This window comes from Eptatretus burgeri, chromosome 11, assembly GCF_056783735.1.
Source record: "Eptatretus burgeri isolate ZD-2024b chromosome 11, Ebu_testis_v1, whole genome shotgun sequence".
Classification (NCBI taxonomy): domain Eukaryota; kingdom Metazoa; phylum Chordata; class Myxini; order Myxiniformes; family Myxinidae; genus Eptatretus; species Eptatretus burgeri.
In genome coordinates, this window is record NC_140971.1 from 47,250,865 (window position 1) to 47,271,419 (window position 20,555).

Sequence of the window (20,555 nt, forward strand, 5' to 3'; positions counted from 1 at the left end):
TTAGGTTTTTTTGAAGTTTAAATAAACCAATTATATCTTCTTTTTGAAGACCAGCATTAAAACCTTGTGAGAGTAGTTGATACTCAGGTTGAAAACTCGACTTTGTGAAAATTATTAAATTATCATAATCAAAAAAGTTGGGAGTCAGGAGCATCTTCAAAAGTAAGCAGGTTTTTCCACATCCACTTGTACCAACTATGAGACATCTTGATGAATTTGGAAGATTTTTATGATTGTTAAATATTATCTTATTTTCCCAAATGGGAAAAAAATCATTCATTTATATATTTGGAAAACAGGTTATTTAATTTATTATTGGCTTTTTTAGAAACTCTATATTTTATCCTAAGTTCAGGTTTAATTTCAAGATAATCCATTATTTTATTTACGCAATATCTTCTGTTGATATTTCCCTGAAAATCACTTCTTCTTCTTCTTTCGGCTGCTCCCGTTAGGGGTCGCCACAGCGGATCATCCATGTGATCCGCATAGTGATTTGGCACATGTTTTACGCCGGATGCCCTTCCTGACGCAACCCTGGTCGCCTCTTACGACACAGGGATATGGTACACCTATTTTAACCGGGGTATACACTGGCCCAGTATACTGGTACTCATTTCGCCGACCTCGGAAGGATGACAGGCTGAGTCAACCCCCTGGTGTATTAATTCAGTGGCCCAACGGGGCTTGAACTCAGGACCTTTTGGATCCCAAGCCGCTGCCCTAACCACTGCGCCAACACCAGGCTTATATTTCCCTGAAAATCACATCCATGAATAATATATAACAACAATCCTTTGAAGATTTCTCTAATACGTTCAGTTTCTTCGCTTGTAAGGAAAGGTGTGTTATCACCCTCATACTTTACATTCATTTCTCGAATCAATCTTGTAAAGTAATTCATTTTTGGTGTAAATCTAAAATAATTATTTTCCTTTTTAATTTTTTTATTATCATGAATTAGAAAATAATCACAGAATATACATTGTTTATAGGCTTTTGACTCTGTGTTTAATCCCCATCTTTCACACGCAGGACAATTCTCAAATTTGTCATATGGAGAATCAGGAAAGTTGAGCATATTTATAAAGTAAAACTTTACTTAAACTGAAATTCATCTTTTCTTTCAGTTGCATATTGACTCATATTTAATAATATTACCATTGATATCTCTATCCCTTTTTTCATTACCTTATTCAACGACAACATTTTTTATATTAAAGGTAATTTTAAAATGATCCTTAACTACTATTGAATGAAATGTCATTAAACCTGATATATTTACATCCTGTATTTCATCAGGATTTACATCTTTAGGGTTGTTGAAAAAAATACAAATTTCTCCTTGCATATTACAGATGGTCTTATATTTTCTTTCTAAAGCTTCATCCATAAGGTTTTTATTTTTTGATACTTTTTCTTGTTTCATTGCTTTTTCTAGTTTTGAATATATTGTCAGAAGGAGAGGAGAAACCTTTGTTAGAGATACTTTAATTGATGTTCTTCCAGGTATACTAAAAGCCCTTCCACTGAAGGAAATTGAAGAACTCATCTTATCCACCATAATTGTTTTTATCTAATAGTTGTTATATTTCTTCTCCTCTTCTTCTTCTTTCGGCTGCTCCCGTTAGGGGTCGCCACAGCGGATCATCCGTATGATCCGCATAGTGATTTGGCACAGGTTTTACGCCGGATGCCCTTCCTGACGCAACCCTGGTCGCCTCTTACGACACAGGGATATGGTACACATATTTTAACCGGGGTATACACCGGCCCAGTGCACTGGTACTCATTTCGCCGACCTCGGAAGGATGACAGGCTGAGTCAACCCCCTGGTGTATTAATTCAGTGGCCCAACGAGGCTTGAACTCGGGACCTTTTGGATCCCAAGCCGCTGCCCTAACCACTGCGCCAACACCAGGCTATTCAATAGTTGTTATATTTATCTTTGTTCAATTTTACATCCTTGACATATTTCTCAGTATCTTTTACAAACGAAGATATTGATTGAAACTTGTCTTTTGTGTCTTGAAACATTGTATTTATTAAGTGAAAAATGTTGGAGGATAAAATGGTTTGAAGCACAGATTGACCTATAAATTAAATGAAATTTTCATCAAGAAAATTTTAGTTTCAGCAAAGTTTTATTATATAAATATGGTGAATACAACGTACTGCGATGTTTGTTATCATGAATATAAATATTATAAAAAACACCTTCAAACCAACAAACATACATTTATTCTATTTCATCAAATATCTCCTCTTGAGTTTGAAAGAAAACATTGTGATATCTGCTCAAAGGATGTTTTGAAGAGTAGTTATAATAGACATCTTCAATCACAAAAAGCCAAGAAAAATTAGTTTAAAGTAAAGGGAGACTATTATATTGAAAACACTGATGGGGCATGTAAAGGGCATATAAAAATAAGGATTTTTTAATTTGGAGAACCCGGTCCATCATCAATAGCTGAATCAATTGAAATAGTGAAACCTGATGTTGAAAATGTTATTAGAAAGACTTTAAAATAAATGAAAACTTTAAAGTTTTATATGGGAGTGAAAATGAATATGAAAAGACAAGATGAAGAACAAACTCCTTATATGAGAACAGATCTTCATTTTATAACATCATTTCAAGATTTTTTGAATAGTGGGGTTTGTGAAGAACTATCAAGACAAGAGGAGGATGTTGATAATACAGTGGTAGGAAGTGGATTTAATATTTAAAATATCATCTTTTTAGATATACACATTCTAAAATCAAACCCTCTTTAAGCTTCTTCTTATATTGAATTACCAAAAGAAATAAAACTAAAGTTGGCAGTTGTTAATATTAAGAACAATGATAATAAATGTTTTCTCTGGTCTGTTCTTGCTCACTTACATCCACCAAATTGTAATTCAGAAAGAGTAAAACAATATATGAAATATGAGAATACCTTGGACATTAAAGATTTTAAATTCCCAATACCACGAACAGATATTCCTAAATTTGAGAAAAAGAATAATCTTTCTATTAATATATATGGATTAACGGATACAAACAAAGTTCAAATATTAAAAATTTCAAACAAATATAAAAATGAAGAAACACACATTGATCTTTTATATTTTAGTGTTGGAAAGAATTCACATTATACATACATCAATAATTTATCAAGATTAATCTCTTCTCAGGTATTCAGAACAGCAAACAAAATATATCCTTGTAAGCGATGTCTTAATTCATTTCATACAAAAGAACGATTGGAACAACATTCAAAATATTGTAGTAATCATAAATCAGCTGTAATTACAATGCCTAAATCTGGTGAAAAGATTTATTTTGAAGATTATAATGAATCTATCATGCACCCATTTGTGATATACGCTGATTTTGAATGTATCCTAAAAAGATAAATGCTGCTTCTCCTAATCCAAAAGAATCACATACAAATAAATATCAAAAACATATTCCTTGTGGTTTCTGTTATTATATCAAATCATCTGTTGGAGAAAAGTACAATAAACTTGAACATTATAGTGGAAAAAAAGCTTCACAAGAGTTTGTAAAACGATTAGAAAAGGATTGTATAAGACTAGCTAAATTAATGAAAGAAACAAATGAACCGATGAAATTAACCGAAGAAGAGAAATTAGAATTTAGAAAGAACAATATCTGTCATATTTGTGAGGAGGAAATTGAGGAGTCTAAAGTTAGGGAACATTGTCATCTTACTGGTAAATATAGAGGTCCCGCTCATTCCTGTTGTAATCTTAATTATAAATTTCCTTCTTTTATTCCAGTCTTTCTTCACAACAGCGCCAACTATGATACACATCTCTTTATAAATGAACTTTCAAAAACACCAGGGAATATTTATGCCATAACAAACACAAGTCAAAAGTATATTTCATTTACAAAAATGATATTCACAAAACCTTTAACTCATATTAGGTTTCTAGATTCTTACAAGTTTCTGGGAACACCATGAGCCTCCCAAGCATCAAATCTAAGCTCCACAGGGTCTTTTCCAAATCTTAATTCATTCTTTCCAAAAGAGGAAATTCTAACTGAAGAGGAAATTCAGATTAAAGAGGGAATTCAAAGTAAAGAGGAAATTCTAATTAATGAGGAAATTAATGAAGAAATTCTTACTGAAGATGAAATTCTAATTATAAATAAAATTCAAACAATGAATGAAATTCTAACTAAAGAGAAAATTCTGATTTCAGATGAAATTCTGATTAAAGAGGGAATTCTAACTTGAGAGGAAATTCAAACAAGGAATGAAATTCAAAGTAAAGAGAAAATTCTTACAAGTAAGGAAATTTATCCTTATGATTATATGGATTCATTTATGAGATTTAAAGAAACACAACTTCCTTCAAAAGAAAGTTTCTATAATAACCTTTATGAAGAAGAGATAAGTGATAAGGAATATCAACACGCACAAGAAAATTGGAAAATATTTAAGATAAAGAATCTTGGAGAATATCATGATTTGTATCTAAAAACAGATGTTTTATTGTTAGCTGATGTGTTTGAAGCTTTTAGATCACTCTGTCATCATAAAAATTGTTATGGATTAGATCCTGCCCACTATTTCACAGCTCCTGGTTTAGCTTGGAGTGCAATGTTGAAAATGACAAAACAAGATATAGATTTAATCAGTGATGTGGATATGCTTTTGATGATTTAGAAGTCTAAGAGAGGTGGAATATCACAAGTATGTTCAAAAAGATATGCTAAAGCAAATAATAAATATCTTCCCAATTATAATAGTGAAAAAGATAGTAATTATTTGATGTATTTTGATGCTAATAATTTGTATGGATGGGCAATGTCTCAATCTCTGCCTTCTGGTAAATTAGAGTGGGTGGAAGAAAAGGATTATGAAAAGGCATTGATGAATATTGTTATTTCTTCTCAGGAGGAATTGAATGAGGAAGAAGAAGGTTATTATTTTGAAGTTGATTTGAGGTACCCGAGTGATCTTCATAATAAGCATAAAGACCTTCCTTTTGCATGTGAGAAAGAAACCCCAAAGAAAGAATGGTTAAGTGATTATAATAAAAGTTTTAATATGAAAGGCAAATCAACAGAAAAGTTATGAACAACATTCTCTGATAAAGAGGGATATGTTTTGCATCAGAGAAGCTTGAAACAGTTTTTGAGAGAAGGATTGAGAGTAGCTAAAATTCATTGAGTTTTAAAATTTAAACAAAGTCCTTGGATGAAAAAGTATATTAAATTCAATACAGATATGAGAACAAATATAAAAGTAAAATTTGAAGGGGAATTCTATAAATTGATGAATAATGCTGTCTTTGGAAAGACAATGGAGAATGTTAGAAACAAGCAAAACATTACATTTGCAACATCTTGGAAAGAAGCTTCTTGATTGATAAATAAACCAAGTTTTAAGAGAGAAAAGGTTTTTTTCAGAGAACTTTTCTGCTATTCATATGGAAAAGGAAAGTTTTGTAATGGATAAATCAATTTATATTGGAACAGCAGTTCTTGATTTATCAAAGATTTTGATGTATGATTATTTGTTTAATGGCTTCAAGAAAGAGTATGGTGAAAATGTTTCATTGTTGTATATGGACACTGATAGTTTTATCCTAGATATAAAAACTGATGATGTTTATAAAGATATGAAGAAAAATATTGGAGTATATGATACAAGTAATTTTAGTAAGAAGAGTGAGTTATTTTCCAAAATGAATGAAAAGGTTATTGGTAAGTTTAAGGCTGAGTTGGGTGGAAAAGTAATGAGTTTATTGGATTGAGAGCAAAGGCATATGCTTATAAGTATGGTGATCAGATTGATGAGGTTAAAGGGAATAAAGAAATATGTAATAAAGAAATCAATAACTTTTAGAAATTATTATAATTGTTTGATGAAAAAGAAAGAAGAATATCAGAAAATGAATACAATAAGAAGTTATAAACATAACATATATATATATATCGTGAAGAAGTAAATAAAAATGCATTAGGAGCCTTTGATGATAAGAGATTTATTTTAGATAATGGAATAGATTGTGTTCCATCTGGATATTGTATGATCGAGTGTATAGAATAGAGTGTGTTTTAACGATGGGAAGATGCGTTAGGGTTTTTTATGGGCTACCGCCTTGTTTTTTCACAATATATAAATGGTCAAACCAAGTATTAATCAAACTAAAGAGTGGAGAAAATCTCAGTCTTGGTATATAAATGGAAAACATAATTAATGTGAAAAATATCAAATAAGTCTTATTGAAAAAATAACTAAAACAAAGGTAAATAAAACAAATAAGCGAATCAATTTAAAAACTAGTAAGTTAGAGGATGTAAAGAAAAAAAATATCCTTGAATGGGACTGAAAACTTTGATGGTTATCAATTGAACAATGAAAAAACAATTTACTATAATCTCAAAATGATAGGTGGCTCAGGAGGTGGTCAAACAAGAGCGTTAAGAGAAGTTTATCATTTCATAATGGCACAAAATCTTTATATCTTAAAAAATATAAAGATTCAAATGTTTTGTTTTTAAATATTTTAGATGGGGATTATTGTGCAAATAAAATTAAACTATTGAAGGAATTTGAGAATGAACAAATCTTTACAGGTTCAAATGAGTGAGCTGAACAATATGCATTGGTTATTTGATAAAGAGTGTCCCTCGGCTTACATGTTTCAGATATTTCTTTAGAATCACCTTTAACAAATCACATTACTACTTTACTACTTGAACAAATCTTTATCTTATTGCATTGCTTATTTGAAAAAAAGTGTCCCGAGGTTAAAAGGGGAGACAAATAAATATACTTTGAGATAAAAAGGGGGTTTACTTATTAGGGAAAAAAAATGAATCGCTGAAAATATCCCATTCATTTGCATGGGGAAAAGTGAGCCAGAATCAGTATATTCACCCTACTCGTATCTTTGGGTGGAAAAAGCACCAGGGATCCCTCCCCCTTCAATCCCACCCCTCGCAAAACTTCCACCGCAGTAAAACAGTTTAAAGACTAAATGGTTTATGAGCACCAATAATAAGATGGGAAGTTATAAGCACCATGGTTTATGATTTATGTACATAGTAGACAAGCAATCATGTTCCATCAACGGTGTCACACCTTTTCTGGGTCCTCCGTGGGCCTGTTCTTTCCTTGAGGATGTTGACAAGATTGACAGCAGCGGCTTCTGATTGATGGCAGTTGGCATTGGCCAAGCCGATGGAGCGTGCGGCAAAACTCTGTCTGCAGGTAATCCTTGGAGCAGCTTTTCTCTGCATGGAAGCACAGACTATTAAAATCCACAGTGACTACCACTGGTTCAATACTCGATATCAATAGAACTGCAATATTCTGCATCAAAAGCCGGCCTTACCCTGGGACAAGCCAGACAGCAATACGAGCACACCTGGAGTGAAACCCAACCACTTTCCGGGTGAATTTCAAACAGACTGATCATTTACTTCGTTTCTAAAATGCAGAATTTCAAAATACGACATCCGAATCTACCTCTGAAGTGGTGAGAAGCGGACAATTTTTTATTAAACTGTTCAACTCACCCCGATTTCTGGAGATGTTAAATGTGTGGATATCATGAGAAGTTGAATTAAATACCTTTTGCCAATCAGCGTGGATTCCATGTCCTCGTCGGTGCCAATCACAAAGTGATTTTAGGGTGAAATAAGATATTCACGTATGATCCCTTGTGACCTACTCAATTGTGACACAAACTCCAAGAGTCATTTGGGGGAGGTTAAGGCAAATTGTCTGGGATGTGCTTGGATAAAATGCTCCAATGTCTGGCCTACTCAAATTTAGTATGCACAGAACTCCCTGGTGATTTGTTACTGAAAATGGCAGGAAACATCATGAGTGATTATCCCAAGTCTCAGTTCCATGGCTAATATGACAGTTTATCTTGTTAATAGCTAAGTATCATAAAGGCCTGCCACAGACTGAAAACTTATGTCATGAATACTGTGAGATGGCTTATGAACAATTTTAATTTACCATGTTAATTCGTTATACACTGTGAGAGATTTATTAAACCACAGTGTTCTTTTGTGACATTTGTCTACAAATTTTGTGAAATTTCTTTAAATTTGTGTCCATTTCGATTGAGATACAAGGAATTGGCAGTGTATGTGTATCCAATGAGATTAGGTTCTGGTGAGTGATTCCATGTTTGTTAGCTCATACCAGTGCAGCGATGGATGTTACACTTGCGGATGCTTATGGGACGGTGCAGGTTCTTACAAAGTTCCAATCTCTTCCTGGCCTTTTTGGTTGCAACACTGATACAGCGCATTGGCCGCTGTTTCACTCCACCGCAACATGCAGCTGTACACTGCAAGATCACGCATGCACGTTCCTCATACTAGTCCTTCAGAGGTTCCATTCTTTCATCACAGAAAGACAACAATTTATTCCAAGAAATGTAGGGTAGAGGACTGGTTGGAGAGGGTGGTGTGGTTATGTGATGAGTATTTGAGAAGATTCCAACACTTCTTGAATGTGATATCGTGTGTGCCACCTTGGAGGTGAGAAGTAAACACCTGACAAAAAAAATGAGTGTCACAAAACCCTAAGGTTCATTACTCGATTGCTGTTCAAACCGGCAGGGGTGTGAACTCCAAACTTGCATGTATTTCACAGGGAAAGCAAAAACCATAAACACAGCACTCCCACACGGCAAAGTACACAGCAAAACGACTGATGACTGGCTCTTCTTCTCTCCTTATCCTATATAGTATATCTATATCTATCGATATAGAAATGCAAGTTCCCCAATTGTATCTGAGCAGGGTAAACGTCATAACAACAGCATGTACAATGCTGAATGATACCTCATTTTAGAGTTATTGGGTCCAGACAGTGCATGCGGAGGTTTATACTCATAGAGTACCCACCCTATGGGCAATCTTGTTCCAAGCATGCAACACGTTCTTCTGACGGTTTGCCTACCTTTAGGAAGTAGAAGACAGGTTTGTTGGTTTGCACACCTACAGGAAGTTAAAAAAAACATATCCACAAACTATTCAGTCAATTCTGTCAACGTATACTTGCCTTTCTGTTGATTTACTTTATCGAGAGACCTCAGAAGTCTTAATAATTATTGAGTCCAAGCAAATACAACCCGTCGCTTCACTGACAAGAATATTAAGAGCGGGAGTGAAGGAAAGGGGAGGGAGAGAGAGAAAAGAGAGGGAGAGGAGGGAGGAGGAACGAGGAGGGTGGGTGAGGAAGAGGGAGCTAGGAATGGGGCGGGGGGAGGGAGAGGGATGCTTCACCAAACATCGCTATACACTCCAGGAGAGAGGTGGGGGCAAAGAGGATGGGGGACAGAGTAGATGGGAAGTGGGGAGGAGATGAGGGGAGGGGCTCTGGTCTTGCGTTTGGTAGAGGGAATTGAGGTTGAATTGGAGTGAAGGGCTCTCGACTTGTGTTTGGTCGTGGGACTTGTGGAGAAGGGGTGGGAGGGGTAGTTCGGGATTGAACGAAAAGGGCTACATTAAAACAGCATGTGGAGACCACCTGAAGATGTCCATGGGGGGGGGGGGGTGGAGAAGGCTGGGGTTTGGGAGGAGGCAAGTGTGAGGGGAGGGAAGGTAGCGTGATGGGAAGGGAAGGTAGCGTGAGGGGAAGGGAATATGGCGTGAGGGAATGCAGCATGAGAGGAGTGGAAGGGCAGGGCAATAAAACACGTCCAAACAGCAACATTTTCTTTTTAACCTCTGGGTTCTATATAAAACCGGGCAGAAGCATTTAAAACGCATTCTATCTTATCTGGCAAAGGGCTGCCTGCATGCATGCTTGCTCGTACATGCAGCGATCTTTGCTCAATCTGAATCATACAAGCTACCCTATGGGGCAGCAGTTTCAAATTCAAAACTAAACTGTCAGTCCTTAACAGTCCCCTTAACAGAGGGATAGGGGAATGAGCAGAGGGGGAGAGGGGTGGGACGGAGAGAGAGAGAGGGTGTGACTGAGAGAGGGAGAGGGGTGGGACAGAGAGATGAGGGGAGAGAGAGAGGGAAAAGGGTGGGGAGAGAGGGAGAGGGGTGGGGAAAGAGGGAGAGTAGAGAGAGGGGTGGGGAGAGAGAGGTGGGGAGAGGGAGAGGGATGGGAGGCCGAGAGAGAGAAAGGGGTGGGGAGAGGGAGAGGGGTGGGAGGTAGAGAGAAAGGTGGAGGGTGGCAGAGGGGATGGGGGGGACAGTGAGGAGGTGGAGAGGGAGGATTCTAGCAGATGTGACATCCAGTTTAACGTCCATCCGAGAGAAGTTTATACCTCAGTCGGGATTCAAATCCAGGCTTGAAGGCTTGGACGAGAGTGTGCGTACTTCAAGGCTATCGTGCCTGCCTCAACAAATATGGCAGTCACACATAACGATCGATTCATTCCATATCGAGTCATTGGAATTCAAGTGTTAACATCACACTGTATCAATACACACATAATGGACACTCAAAAGTAAAGGATTTGTGACACTATAAGTACTTCTCTGAAACTTGTTGGAACTGTAGGAGATGCTTTCATTGGAGGTTTAGTCTTTAACAGTCGAATGCCCCCTCGGGCTGTAAGGATCTATCGGTGAACAGCCTCTCACATTTGCCCAGGGTCCTGGTAACCAAATGGCACAGGGCTGTATGCTGCAAAGCCGCATTCTCTTTGGTTTCCTCTCCTTGTCACATAGCTTGGACTTGGAACAAGTAACTATGATGCTGGCGGCCCCATCCACAACTCTTCGAGCACTGTCGGGGTCATGGGGTTGGGTGTGTGGTGGTGGAGAGAGTGTCAAAACAAGAAGGGATGCTTCACTAGTTTTAAAGTACGTAGGTGTTGTTTTAGTACTGCAGCATTGCAAACCAATTGTTCAAATTTGCATAAAAGCACCAAAATTGGTACACAAAGCTGACCAAGGCAAAATCTCGGGTGGCTCCATATCTAGAATTGTTCGGAATACATTATTCTACATGTGTACCAATTTTGGTGCTTTTATGCAAATTTGAACAATTGATCTGAAATATCAGACTACGCTGCTGGACTATTTTAGCAACGCCACGGCTGATGTCGTTCATGTGGGAGGTAATCTCAAAGAGCAGACCATCTTCTTTGGTGAGAATTTTATAAACACATTATATAGGAATGTACATGTTCTTTGTAAATCACCTTACATTTTAGGTGGATCACCAACCAGAAAACTCAAACAAAAATTGATTTGAATTCATCAGTCTTTGGAGATTCACCATCCAGAGACCCTCCTATTCGTGACTGAAGCTGACAGGAATTTGTAATTTGTTCAAGGTGTCGGCGATTAACTCGCCAACAAGTGGATCTTTAACGTCCACCAACAACCAGTGCTGGCAGACGTGGTCCTCCGGCTTCACAAGCTTCCAAATGATGGGGGCACACATTGATGTGTCGTAGGCGACAGCTTCTAAGCATCAATTGATGCCTCAAATGTGAAACACCAGAATGACAGTTCATTAGAGAGATTGACATTGGAACCAAGACTAGACAGCTCAAAGGCGATGTGTATGCCTCAAGATGGTCTGCCAGCTCAGCGTCAACCTTGATATTCAATCATGAAGTGACAACATAATAATTAGTAAATGACAATGCGGGGTGGGGGCGGCGAACAGCTGAAGGGGTTTTGCGTGTGCATTTTGAAATGTATGTGCAACAACAACAAACAAAAAAATTAAGATCCATACTTTGGTTTGCGTGTGCAATTTAAAACCATATATCTGAGATCACAAAGTGACCGCCAAGAGTAAGACTCCCCCAGCTTTCCCTTGGCCCGTGATCCAATGATGGCAATTTTTTTTTGGACTGCCATATGCCCTTGACCTTCGACATTTAGGGATAGAGTGTAAATTAAGAAAGTGTGGCCCCATCTATATTCTATCCAGAAAACTCAACGTCATGAATATCAGAAGAAATTATTCAAATAATAATAAAAAATGTGTTTTTGGTAATTAGGTCACAAAAGTAGGTCAAGGAAACTAATCAAATATCAGGTGCGCAATAACAGATGCACAACTTTATATTCACATTATTGATGTGAAATTTCATTCTGAAAGTCCCAGCCTGCTCTGAGACACAGCCACAAAATTGTTAATGAAGGAAGAAAATTTTTTTTTTTTTAAAAACCCCAAATGGTGGTTCACTACTCCGAGGGTTCTAAGAAACTCTGTGGTACCATTAAAAATTGGGGACTCCAATTGTATAAAGAAACCCTACAACAGGTATAACTACTACAGAAGGGTACTCGGAAGAGCGTATACCTCCGCCATGTAATGCCTGATCCACGAGAACATATCTGGCCCAATACATTTTTGAAATATCAAGCTATCCAGTACGATATCGTTTTTGGCCGAATCACCCGAATCTGTCCACAACTTTATGAGATGTCGTGCTATATATCGTTTTTGGCCCGATCTCTCAATGGTGAAGAATCATTGAAAAAGTTCTAGTAGTCGGAACCAGATCTTCACCAAAATCTAATCAGTTCGTCCTTGTCACACACTGAACCTGTTCACAAAATTTCATCCGGATCCGTGCACAACTTTTTGAGATATCCTGTACACAAACAGCCAGCCAGACAAACAAACAGACAGAAAGGGGTGAAAACATAACCTCCTTCATCTTCGGTGGTGGAGGTAATAAATAAGCCTTTCCCAACCCCAGAGGTATAGGGGGAGGCTTGATTATTATCCTCACAAGCCAAAATAGCCATTTCATGGCCACATTGGAATTAAAAGACTTCTTGAATCATCTAATATGGGGTTCATTAACCTCCGCCATCTTCGAAGATGGATGGAGGTTACCGTTTTCACCCCTTTCTGTTACCACCCCCCCCCAAAAAAAAGAATTTTTTTGCATTCTCCATGTTTTAAGTAATTTCCAACCCCCCCCCCAAAAAAAAAAATTGTAAGAGAAAAAAATTTTTTGCGACTTTTTCAACAAAATTTCGATTTTTTTTTCGAATTTTCACATATTTTAAGTGATTTCCAACCCCCCCCCAAAAAAAAATGGAGAAAAGAACTATAACTCAGCACTGTTAACATCATATTTAATGAATAAGATATAAGGTTCACTTGAGTGACCCAGCAGTATTGGCGGCGGAGGTTTTGCACTCTTCTGAGTGCTCCCCCTCCAGTTAACCTCCGCCATCTTCGAAGATGGATGGAGGTTACTGTTTTCACCCCTTTCTGTTTGTTTGTTTTTTTGTTTGTGAACGGTATTACGGAAAAACTCCTTGACGGATTTCGACGAAACTTGGTGGGGGGGGGGTAGGTATGGTCCAAGGATCATGCCATTAAATTTTGGACTTGGTCCCCCCCCCCAAAAAAAAATTTAGAGAAAAAATTTTTTTTTTTGCATTGCTACATGTTTTAACTGATTTCCAACCCCCCCATAAAAAATTCTTTTACCCCCCCCCAAAAAGGGGAATTTTTTTTAGCATTTCTACATGTTTTAAGTGATTTCCAACCCCCCAAAATTTTTTTACCCCCCCAAAAAAATTTGAGAGAATTTTTTTTTTTGCATTTCTACATGTTTTAAGTGATTTCCAACCCCCCCAAAAAATTGTTACCCCCACCCAAAGAAAAATAGAGAATTTTTTTTTGCATTTCTACATGTTTTAAGTGATTTCCAACCCCCCCCCAAATTTTTTTCCCTCCCCCAAAAAGGGGGAATTTTTTTTTGCATTCCTACATGTTTTCAGTGATTTCCAACCCCCCCAAAAAATTGTTACCCCCCCTCCAAATTTTTTTACCCCCCCGCAAAAAGAGAAATTTTTTGTTGCATTTCTACATGTTTTAAGTGATTTCCAACCCATCCCCCCAAAAAATTGTTACCCCCACCCAAAGAAAAATAGAGAATTTTTTTTTTGCATTTCTACATGTTTTAAGTGATTTCCAACATCCCCCAAAATTGTTACCCCCACCCAAAAAAAAATAGAGAACATTTTTTTTTGCATTTCTTCATGTTTTAAGTGATTTCCACCCCCACAAAAAAAATTGCTACCCCCCCAAGAAAAATTGTTTGAGAAAAATTTATTTTTTTGCAATTCTACATGTTTTAAGTGATTGCCAACCCCCCAAAAAAAATTGTTGGAGAAAAAAAATTTTTTGCAACTTTTTTTCAACAAAATTTCGATTTTTTTGGCATTTTTACATGTTTTAAGTGATTTCCAACCCCTCCCCCCAAAAAAAAATGTTGGAGAAAAGAACTATAACTCTCAGCACTGTTGACATTTAATGAAGAAGATATAAGGTTCACTTGAGTGACCCAGCAGTATTGGCGGCGGAGGTTTTGCACTCTCCCGAGTGCTCCCCCTCCAGTTAACCTCCGCCATCTTCGAAGATGGATGGAGGTAACTGTTTTCACCCCTTTCTGTTTGTTTGTTTGTTTGTTTGTGAACGGTATTGCGGAAAAACTCCTTGTCGGATTTCGACGAAACTTGGTGGGGGGGGGGTGAGGTATGGTCCAAGGATCATGCCATTAAATTTTGGATTTGGTCCCCAACCCAAAAAAATTTCGATGAAAATTTTTTTTTTGCATTTCTACATGTTCTAAGTGATTTCCACCCCCCCAAAAAAATTGTTACCCCCCCCCCCTAAATTTTTTTTTCTTGCATTTCATGGTTTAAGTGATTTCCAACCCCCCGCCAAAAAAATTGTTACCCCCCACCCCAAAAAAAAAGAGAATTTTTTTGCATTTCTACATGTTTTAAGTGATTTCCACCCCCAAAAAAATTGTTACCCCCCTCAAAAAAGATTTTGTTTTTGCATTTATACATGTTTTAAGTGATTTCCAACCCCCCCAAAATTGTTACCCCCACCCCAAAAAAATAGATTTTTTTTTTTTTGCATTTCTACATGTTTTAAGTGATTTCCAACCCCACCCCAAAAATTGTTACCCCCCCCAAAAGAATTTGTTTGAGAATTTTTTTTGAATTTCTACATATTTTAAGTGATTTCCAACCCCCCCAAAAAATTGTTAGAGAAAAAAAAATTTTAAACTTTTTTTTTCAACAAGATTTCGATTTTTTTCTTGCATTTTTACATGTTTTAAGTGAATTACAACCCCCACCCCCCTGTTGACATATTTAATGAAAAAGATATAAGGTTCACTTGAGTGACCCAGCAGTATTGGCGGCGGTTTTGCACTCTCCCGAGTGCTCCCCCTCCAGTTAACCTCCGCCATCTTCGAAGATGGATGGAGGTAACTGTTTTCACCCCTTTCTGTTTGTTTGTTTGTTTTTGAACAGTATTACGGAAAAACTCCTTGACAGATTTCGACGAAACTTGGTGGGGGGGGGTGGGTTAGGTATGGTCCAAGGATCATGCCATTAAATTTTGGACTTGGTCCCACGCCCCCAAAAAAAAATTTAGAGAAAAAGATTTGTTTCTTTTTGCATTTCTACATGTTTTAAGTGATTTCCAACCCCCCCCAAAAATTGTTACCCTCCCCCCCCAAGAAAATTGTTCGAGAAAGAATATTTTTTTTGCATTTCTTCATGTTTTCAGTGATTTCTAACCCTTCCAAAAAATTACCCCCACCCAAAAAAAAAAAAAAATTTTTTGCATTTCTACATGTTTTGTGATTTCCAACCCCCCCAAAAAAAAAATTGTTTGAGAAAATTTTTTTTTTTTGCATTTTCCATGTTTTCAGTGATTTCCAACCCCATCTCCCCCAAAAAATTATTACCCCCCCAAAAAAAAAGAGAAATTTTTTTTTTGCATTTTTACATGTTTAAAGTGATTTCCAACCCCACCCAAAAAATTGTTCGAGAAAAAAAAATTTTGCAACTATTTTTTTCAACAAAATTTCGAATTTTTTTTGCATTTCTACATGTTTTAAGTGATTTTCTACCCCCAAAATATTTCCCCCCCCCCAAAAAAAAATAGAGAAACTTTTTTTGCATTTCTACATGTTTTAAGTGATTTCCAACCCCCCCAAAAAATTGTTACCCCCCCCAAAAGAAGGAATTTTTTTTTTGCATTTCTCCATGTTTTAAATGATTTCCACCCCCCCCAAAAAATTGTTACCACCCCCAAAATAGAGAATTTTTTTTTTGCATTTCTACATGTTTTAAGTGATTTCAAGCCTGGTGTTGGCGCAGTGGTTAGGGCAGCGGCTTGGGATCCAAAAGGTCCTGAGTTCAAGCCCCATTGGGCCACTGAATTAATACACCAGGGGGTTGACTCAGCCTGTCATCCTTCCGAGGTTGGCGAAATGAGTACCAGTATACTGGGCCGGTGTATACCCCGGTTAAAGTAGGTGTACCATATCCCTGTATCGTAAGAGGCGACCAGGGTTGCGTCAGGAAGGGCATCCGGCGTAAAACATGTGCCAAATCACTATGCGGATCATACAGATGATCCGCTGTGGCGACCCCTAACGGGAGCAGCTGAAAGAAGAAGAAGAAGAAGAAGACATGTTTTAAGTGATTTCCAACCCCCCCCCCCAGAAAAATTATTTCCCCCCCCAAAAAAAATTGTTCGAGAAATTTTTTTTTTTGCATTTCTACATTTTTAAGTGATTTCCAACCCCCCCAAAATTGTTACCCCCCCAAAAAATAGAGAATTTTTTTGCATTTTTACATGTTTTAAGTGATTTCCAACCCCCCCCCAAAAAAAAATTGATAACCCCCCCCAAAAAAAATATTTTTTTTTTTGCATTTCTGCATGTTAGAACTTTTTTTGCAACTTTTTTTTTCAACAAAATTTCGATTTTTTTCGAATTTTTACATATTTTAAGTGATTTCCAACCCGCCCTCCCCCCAAAAAAATGTTGGAGAAAAGAACTATAACTCTGTCAGCACTGTTGACATCATATTTAATGAATAAGATATAAGGATCACTTGAGTGACCCAGCAGTATTGGCGACAGAGGTTTTGCACTCTCCCGAGTGCTCCCCCTCCAGTTCAGCGAGTTTTCTTCCAAGATTGTAGCAGCTGAATAACCGATATTTTTTCCAAAGTCCACTTCTACAGTATCCCTAATTATTCGGCTGCAGGTAACTTTTAAGTCTCAACAAGTGTCCCTCTATTATATATTACACTAGTTATATGCTGTTTTCACCTTGAGAGACATGCAATTTAAAACGTGCAACGAGGGAAACAATGCTGGAGCAAACGTTTATGTGAAAGGGCTTAACGTACTCTCTGTAGGAATCAAGCATTTTCATGACAAAGCTATGCTAATATTATCCTCATGATGGAGGCAAGTTCATTCATAGCATCAGTGTAGGTGGGGTTATTTGGGGTGGAGGAGGGGACTGAGGAGGTTGATGAGGAGGAGGGCAGTGAGATGGTAATGGGAAGGATGGCTATTGATTTTGGTTGACCAAAATTCGAGTTTGGAAAGTGTTTTGGAAAATAATATTTCATGCCTCAAGGGAAGTGAAGTTGTAATAAATAACCTTTTAAAAAGTCTGAGTTCAGAAATCCACCCTCATTGAGGAGCTACATGACAGAGGGCAGCAGGTTTGCAGACCAAGAGAGGATCAAAGGCGAATGAGAGATGAAGACTACACACATGAGTGGATGAGTAGCAGTTGATGGGGAGGAGAGTAGGGAGAGGGATAATTGAAAGAAGAAGAGCACATGATTGAGTATGTGATGAAGCATGGGATGCCAATGGGCAGCACTCATTGGACTGAATGGTTCGAGTTGGGGTTTAGGGCTGTACTGTTCATGGTGCCCACACTCCCACTGTCCACCAGTAATGAGGCATGTTTTTTGACTTGGAAATTTTTTTTGACTGGTTGTTAAATAGTCAAATGCGAGGGTGCATAACTTAATAAGTCGGATGAAAGTTCGTGAAATTTCGATTATGAATAGAGGGAGACTTGTTGAGACTTAAAAGTTACCTACAGCCGAAGAATTAGGGATACTGTAGAAGTGGACTTTGGAAAAAATATCGGTTATTCAGCTGCTACAATTTTGGAAGAAAACTCGCTGAACTGGAGGGGGAGCACTCGGGAGAGTGCAAAACCTCCGCCGCCAATACTGCCGGGTCACTCAAGTGAACCTTGTATCTTATTCACTAAATATGATGTCAACAGTGCTGACAGAGTTATAGTTCTTTTCTCCACCATTTTTTTTTTGGGGGGGGGGGTTGGAAATGATTTAAAACATGTAAAAACTGCAAAAAAATGGAAATTTTGTTGAAAAAAAAGTTGCAAATTTTTTTTTTCTCCAACAATTTTTTTTGGGGGGGGGTTGGAAATCACTTAAAACATGTAGAAATGCAAAAAAAAAAATTTTCTCTATTTTTTTGGGGTGGGGGTAACAATTTTTTTTTGGGGAGGGGGTGAGTAGGGTGAATATACTGGTTCTGGCTCACTTTTCCCCATGTAAATGATTGGGGGATTTTCAGCGATTCCTATTTTTTTCCCCTAAAAATAAACCCCCTTTTTATCCCAAGGTATATTTATTTGTCTCCCCTTTTAACCTGGAGTTTGAACCTCATTGAATTGAACACCTGGGGGTTGAACAGCTCACTCATTGAACCTATAAAGATTTGTTCATTCTCAAATTCTTTCAGTAGTTTAATTTTGTTTGCACAATAATCCCCATCTAAAATATTGACAAACAAAACATTTGAATCTTTATATTTTTTAAGATACCCCTTTTGTGCCATTACGAAATGATAAACTTCTCTTAATGCTCTTGTTTGACCACCTCCTGAGCCACATATCATTTTGAGATTATAGTAAATTGTTTTTTCATTGTTCAATTGATAACCATCAAAGTTTTCAGTCCATTCAAGGATATTCATTTTTTTCTTTACATCCTCTAACTTCCTAGTTTTTAAATTGATGAGCTTATTTGTTTTATTTACCTTTGTTTTAGTTATTTTTTCAAGAAGACTTATTTGATATTTTTCACATTCATTATGTTTTCCATTTATATACCAAGACTGAGATTTTCTCCACTCTTTAGTTTGATTAATACTTGGTTTAACCATTTATATATTGCGAAAAAACGCGGCGGTAGCCCTTAAAAAAACCCTAACCCATCATCCCATCGTTAAAACACTCTATCATACAATATCCATATGGAACACAATCTATTCCATGATCTAAAATAAATCTCTTATCATCAAAGGCGCCTCATGCCTTTTTATTTACTTCTTCACTATATATGTTATGTTTATGACTTCTTATTGTATTCATTTTCCAATATTCTTCTTTCTTATTCATCAAACAATTATAATAATTTCTAAAAGTTATTGATTTCTTAATTACATATTTCTTTATTCCCTTAACCTCTTATCAATCTGATCACCATACTTATAAGCATATTCCTTTGCTCTCAATCCAATAAACTCACTCATTACTTTTCCACCCAACTCATCCTTAAACTTACCAATAACCTTTTCATTCTTTTTGGAAAATAACTCACTCTTCTTGCTGAAATTACTTGTATCATATACTCCAATATTTTTCTTCATATCTTTATAAACATCATCAGTTTTTATATCTAGGATAAAACTATCAGTGTCCATATACAACAATGAAACATTTTCACCATACTCTTTCTTTAAGTCATTATACAAATAATCATACATCAATATCTTTGATAAATCAAGAACTGCTGTTCCAATATAAATTGGTTTATCCATTACAATACTTTCCTTTTTCATATGAATTGCAGAAAAGTTCTCTGAAAAAACCTCTTCTCTCTCAAAACTTGGTTTATTTATCAATCTCGAAGCTTCTTTCCAAGATGTTGCGAATCTAATGTTTTGCCTGTTTCTAACATTTTCCATAGTCTTTCCAAACCCTAACCCTAACCCTAACCCTAACCCTAACAGCTAACCCTAACCCTAACCCTAACCCTAACAACCCTAACCCTAACCCTAACCCTAACCCTAACCCTAACAGCTTCAAACACATCAGCGAACAATAAAACATCTGTTTTTAGATACAAATCATGATATTCTCGAAGGTTCTTTATCTTAAATATTTTCCATATTTCTTGTGCGTGTTTATATTCCTTATCACTTATCTCTTCTTCATAAAGGTTATTATAGAAACTTTCTTTTGAAGGAAGTAGTGTTTCTTTAAATCTCATAAATGAATCCATATAATCATAAGGATAAATTCCCTTACTTGTAAGAATTTTCTCTTTACTTTGAATTTCATTCCTTGTTTCAATTTCCTCTCTCGTAAGAATTCCTTCTTTAATCAGAATTTCATCTTTAATCTGAATTTCCTCTTTAGTTAGAATTTCATTCATTGTTCAAATTTTCTTTATAATTAGAATTTCATCTTCAGTTAGAATTTCTTCATTAATTTCCTCATTAAGTAGAATTTCCTCTTTACTTTGAATTCTCTCTTTAATCTGAATTTCCTCTTTAGTGAGAATTTCCTCTTTTGGAAAGAATGAATTAAGATTTGGAAAAGAGTGCGTGGAGCTTAGATTTGATGCGAGGTAGGCTAGTGGTGTTCCCATAAACTTGTAAGAATCGAGAAACCTAATACGAGTTAAAGGTTTTGTGAATATCATTTTTGTAAATGAAATATACTTTTGACTTGTGTTTGTT

At 36.6% G+C, this 20,555-nt stretch overlaps 1 protein-coding gene across 2 annotated transcripts in view; it reads right to left on the minus strand.

Annotated features, from left to right (window-relative positions):
- Nucleotides 1–20,555, minus strand: part of LOC147017007 (A disintegrin and metalloproteinase with thrombospondin motifs 7-like) — a 130,520-nt gene that overhangs the window by 13,102 nt on the left and 96,863 nt on the right. For both annotated transcript variants that reach the window (XM_085846343.1, XM_085846344.1), the window contains 3 exons: nt 10,598–10,742; nt 8,190–8,337; nt 7,113–7,264 (listed from right to left, as the gene is read on the minus strand). In XM_085846343.1, coding sequence (XP_085702469.1) covers nt 7,113–7,264; nt 8,190–8,337; nt 10,598–10,742 — 445 coding nt within the window. The remainder of the gene's footprint in view (nt 1–7,112; nt 7,265–8,189; nt 8,338–10,597; nt 10,743–20,555) is intronic.